Below are 6,000 nucleotides of genomic sequence, written 5' to 3'. Positions count from 1 at the left end.
TGGAAGTTACAAAAATGCTTATTTATGGCCCCTTTTTGGCCCCTAATTCCTTAACTGTTGGTACCATAACCCCCAAAATCAATCCCAACCTTCCTTTTGTGGTATTGAACCTTATGGTAAAATTTCATAGAGATCCATTCACTTAAACTAAAGTTAGAGTGCGAAAACCAATGTGTCTTCGGACGACGACGCCAACGTCATACCAATATACGACCTCAAAATTTTTTTTGCGGTCGTATAAAAATAAGAGCACGTGGAAAGCGTGACTGGTGAGTGAATTGAAAGAGCCATGACATTTGTTTTTATATTTTCCATGTGTTCCCATCTGTTAATTAAACTATTCCTTAACAGTTGTTAAATGAATTGTTGTATTAAATTTGTTTCTTTTTAGAATATGTTATTTCTATTTACCGGTACCTTCAAGAGCACGTGTGTTTACATTCTTTCATCACAGTTTTCCCCTCACACTTGCGCTGTGTGGTGGTCGAAGTTATAACTATAGTGGTCTCGTAGTTAAGGTCACTGCATACAGGAAAATATCGGTGAATTAGTGTCTGGGAAGTCAATAATTCAATAGTGTTACATTTATGAAGATTTTGATAACATGAAAGATTTTCTTTTTAAAAAAAGATCACGTTCACTTCTTTTAGAATAAAATTTAACCATTCAAGTGTATAAATTATGTTCCACTTTTTTTTTAAATTTGAAGTTTCATATGACTTTAAGAAAGGATACCATTTAATTCTTCTCCTTTAGGCCAGTTGGGTTGATAAGAAAACAAACAAGAACTACAATATTTAGATATTTATTGCAAAGCCGTTCAGCCTAGTATCATTCTTACCAATGTGACAATGAAAAGTAATCACATAAAACTCATGTACAATCTTGATGAGGAATTCTCAAAATCTTCTACAGGTTGTGTATGTACAAATGCATTTCACACAATAAACTAATTAATCTTAGAAGTGAAAAATGTTGACAAAGAAGTGTCAAGTTCTTACTAATTTACTTTAACAGTTTAAATATCTGGTATTTGTAAAGCTTTACTGGTTGTTTTCTTCAAATAAAATAACAGACAGCTTTAGATTTTTTTTTTTCAATAGCAAGACAGAAAAAAATCATTCTTTTAGTCTTCATAAATTAGCTAAATAAAAATTTTAATTCCATACAAAATTTTATTATCCAATGGCACATTGTTCAAGTAATTGACTTTCTTCTTTTAAAAAAAGGACAATCAGAAAATTTACTCTTTTTAAAATGAAGTAACCGTCCCAATATAATGAAACAATTGAAAACAAAAAGTCTGGTATTTGTGAACAACATAATATTGAAGTAATCAGTATATATAACCAATGCATGTAAAATTAATCAAAGTTACTACCCACATTCCAGATTCTACAACATCAAAGAGCATAAGATCATAATATCCAAAATAAAACTAAAATCTGTATTCAATTTATTTTCAATAAGTTTTTATTTTGCTTACTTGAAAGAGTAAAATTTTGACAGTTACAAAACATTATTACCATGAAGTTAATTTCAGAGTAAAGTTTATCAGTTTCTACCTCTTAGAATCCCAATGATGTCTCAAGAAAAGATTGTTTATTTTATTGTTCACAGTTGCCAGAAATGAATTCTCAAGTTTCAACTGAACATTTAAGTAAGCAATATTTGGCAAATGGCTATTTTTTCCTTATTTTTTTAGATAAAACAATTTTCCAAGTTAACAACAAACATTAACAAAATAATAAATAAAATCAATGTAACAGTTAAGACTGTATCAGTCTAAGAACTAAAACTTCAAACAATTCAGAAAAAAACACTATATATAATATATGTATATATATCACTGTACACATCAAACATTGATGGTATGTTTATCACATCTAAAACTGATCACATTTACACTATATATATACACAACAATCATTTCTAATATACTGCTCCATTACATTAATATCCCAAATTAATAAATATAAAAAAAAAAACAAGCACTTAAATTTAAACCAAGGAAAGCACTCAAAAATAAATGATAAATAATCAGGTATTATCAGTTAATTGCAACATATCTGGTGATCACAACAAATTGAAACTTTACAGATCTATCAATTAAAATAATCTTCATACTGTAAATTTTTTAGCCTTAAGTTATCCAGCTCATTAATATCAATATTTACAAAACTCTATAAATGTTGTCTTGTACTCAGACAAAAGAAAAACAGGGGATTATCACAATTATAGAAATAACAACCAAAATTAAAGGGCATCATGCTCAAATCAAAATCGTGGCTCTTGAATCAACTTGTACACTAGTAGATTAACCATAAAAATAAAGAGATGTTTACATCACACTTTCATGATATATATTTCTAAATGTATTGTGGTAATGTTGATATCTATTTGTTTGCAATACTTAGGTTTTTCTACCAAAAGGCACAGATTCTTTACTTCAAATTGTAAATGATTTGGCCTTCAGACTGCTTTGATTCAAGCACCACTGATGAGTCTTGTGTACATAAAAAAGCACATCTGGCTTGCCACTTTATAAGACAGATATCTTAATACAAACAAAAATATTAACATAATGGAGCAGTATACTCAGCACTACAAAAAAAAAGCACACAACATGAGACATAATGTTAATGAAAGACAGCAAAGACAAGTATTACAGCACTTAAATTAGAAGGTCACATGATATTCATATGAGATTTGTACAATATATGCATGTGTAATGAAAAATGAGTTAATTCACTTATGCATCATCTTATAACACTTTTTAGATCTTTATCATAATTTATTTCATCCTTGGATTACACCTGACTTCCATCTTACTCCCACAGTTCTTTAATCTCTTAGGTTTATGATGCAAACCTTCATGTTCATTATCTGACAATAAATGAAATAACAGAATTACTCATTCAAATGACAAATTATGACATTCAGAGCCAGCAATTCTATTCAGTTCATGTATCCTGCAAAATATGAAAACCCAAACAAAATATGAAGAGAAAAACATGACATGTGTGATGGTTAATGTATTGAGATTCAAACATTACTGTGGTTATATAAAACAATGTGGTAAGTCAACTTTGACTTCAAAAATTGAAAGACTTTACTGATAACTTTTACAATGTCATTTTATAAAAATTTTGTCATATCACAACAATTAAAAAAATATATTTTCATTTCATATGTGTTTTGTGGCAAATATTACTTGAAACTTTTTTTATAGATCTACAAAATGACATCATCATAAAAAAATTTCCTTTAATATTCTATGAATACAAAAATTAAGTTTTCATCTTAAATGAATTTGATTGTAAGCATTCTTTATTTTCTGATATAAAGATTGTGGTGTTGTTGTATATGGGTTCAATATTCAAAAGTTACTTTTATAACCATAAGAATGTTAAATATATTGTTATTCAGGTATCTCTGTTGTTTACACTATTACATTTTAAATTTTTGTAAAGTATTACCTCTTTTCACCACAGGAGTTGTCTACCTTTTTTGTATATGAATTGTTGGGTTGATACCAGTACTGCATACTTTCTTGTGTTTTTTTTTTTTTTAATTTTTGGGACTAACACTTACAAAATTTGAGAATTTTGCAGAACCTGAAGTATTACGACAATCAAACTGACAAACATTTCAGATAATTTTGTAAAAAATGGAAATTGCATTATATAAATAATCATTTTTTGTCTGTGCTACAATATTACCTTAAATGAATTTAAATAATTAAATGTCCAAAATTCTTACACAAATAATGTGATTGGAGATAGCTCTAAGACAATATTCAAAGATGAAGAGGAAATTATGAAAGAAAAAAATTGTTATTTTGTCATAAAATGCCTAGTAACTTAAATAATATTGTAAAATTTTATAATAAATGTTTGAAAATTGACCGTCTATCAAGTAGTGTTTATTACTGATGCTTAATCTGTTTAGTAATTGGCAATATAATGGTCACCTTTATTACTATCATTTTCTACTGCATCAAATAGATACAAGTATTATAAGTTTCTTGTTCAATTGTTCACATACAAATAACTTTACATAAAATAATTCAAATAGTTTTACAAAAAAATATTTTTTTTATAATAAGGCTTAAATAAAGTATGCATGTGGTTCTTATTACATTCTATGAACAAAACAGGGTATTCAAAGTAGCTATGACATAAATAAATAAAACAAAACAATCAGAAGAGAAATATTTCTTTTTAATATTTAGTATTTGAAACATGTGAAAAGAAATAAAAAATTAAATAACTAAAAAAACTTTTATTTTGCAATCAGACAGAAAAAGACTGTTAAATTAACTAAATACTAGGAAAATGCCATGTAATCATTTACATGTGCATAAGATTTTCATATTTTGTTGATAAAAATTGGTCTTTGTCCGTCCGTCCGTCTTGTTGATGTTTATTTTTATCCTTTTCAGAAATTTTCTATTATTCTGCATCATTTCATACAATTTGTTCTACCACATAAAACTTAAATGAAATATTAAGGCTAATATATGGGTAAAGAGCATACATGTAATAGGAACCAAATGTACATCTTATTTTACTTCAATATCAAGTGCTTACAATTCTGACAACTTTTAGCTACATGAAATAAAGTGTTACATGTTATACATGTAAGTTAATAACCACCAGAACTATATTTTTGTATAGCTGTTCCCTTCATTATACTTATAACAACAGTCAAAAGGATTTCTTCATTAAGTTTCTTTTCTTTAAACATGTTAAACTAAATGAGGAAAATAAAGAGTCTTAAAATAATACTCTTAGAACTACTCAATGTTTTCTATTGGTACAAGATTTTTCTATTGTACAAGATGTATGAACTTTTTTTTAAAAATTAAACATAAATGTTTACAGTGTTTGATATTTAAGTCAGAACACAGACTAGTTTGCTGTTTTCCTGAAGAGCTTCATTATAAAGTTTATAAGTATAATGGAACAGTCTCAAATTTCAAGCCTACAAGATAATATGGACTCTGAACACTAGACACATGTAGTGTTAAAAAAAACATGAAAGAGAGGAGACATGGGGAACCCAATTTTATATAAATGCTGTGACGGATTCTTAATTATTTATTCTGTTATGACAATTAATACAATAATTCCTTCTTAATGAAAAGCTGGAAACCAAATGACATATTGTTCGTTATTATGTTATCATCCCTCACCATAACAAGCAGTGAAGTTAAATATTTCCTGAGATAAAGTAAAGGAGTGTGAGATCCAATTAATGCTTATTTTCATATACATGCAATCTGACATAATTCTTATTTCTTAATAGGAATTTCTTCACGATTTATAGTTTCAATCTTTATTTTAGTATAAAGTCTTTTTTTTTCATTCTCTGACTAAGATGTTGAAAATTGTTATCAGAGTTTCCTGATCTAAAATCTAAACTTCATGAACACTTTCTACTTGAAAAATTAATTTCAAATATTTTATCTGTTTACAAATTGAGTAGTCTACCTTAGACTGCAACTCTTTACATCAATTTCAGACTACCTTGACTTATGGTAGGTCAAAGAATTTCATACATACAAAAGTATATACTAAACACTTTCTGAATAATAAAGCATGTTGAATCAAACTCTACAACATATACTGAAATAATCAACCAATTAAATCACTCCAAATGATCACATGTATCCAGTTTTGATGATGGTGATTGTGCACCGGATACAACGGAGGAAAATGAACATTCTTTCATACAGTGTCCAGTTTGAACTTAGCACTATTCTATCCATGAACACTACATTCAAAAGTAATGAACCATTAAGCGTCCATATGTCGCAATGCACAAGATTCTGAAAAAAAATGATATGATCTGGTCATATAACATTTATCTGTCGTCAGTCCCATCCATTGTCTTTGATCATGTGGGCTAGTTCTATAATGAATTTTCCTTCCTTGTATTTTTGACTAGATTCAAAGGCATGTTCCTACAAATAAGAAAAAATAAGTTTAATAAAGA

The 6,000-nt window shown here is 27.8% G+C and overlaps 1 protein-coding gene across 2 annotated transcripts in view; it reads right to left on the bottom strand.

Annotated features, from left to right (window-relative positions):
• Positions 1–789: 789 nt before the first annotated feature.
• The window catches only part of LOC127712503 (protein yippee-like 1), a 36,180-nt gene continuing 30,969 nt past the window's right edge, over positions 790–6,000 (bottom strand). The window contains exon 5 of one of the 2 annotated variants that reach the window (XM_052218978.1): positions 790–5,968. In XM_052218978.1, the coding sequence (XP_052074938.1) occupies positions 5,879–5,968 (90 nt within the window). In that variant the 3' untranslated portion in view covers positions 790–5,878. The remainder of the gene's footprint in view (positions 5,969–6,000) is intronic. The other variant, XR_007987106.1, reaches the window with a different exon arrangement.

The sequence above is a fragment of the Mytilus californianus genome, unplaced genomic scaffold (genome assembly GCF_021869535.1).
Source record: "Mytilus californianus isolate M0D057914Y unplaced genomic scaffold, xbMytCali1.0.p SCAF_8, whole genome shotgun sequence".
In the NCBI taxonomy this organism is placed as follows: domain Eukaryota; kingdom Metazoa; phylum Mollusca; class Bivalvia; order Mytilida; family Mytilidae; genus Mytilus; species Mytilus californianus.
The sequence above is the reverse complement of the archived record's forward strand: the minus strand, read 5'-3'. Positions and strand labels throughout refer to the sequence as shown.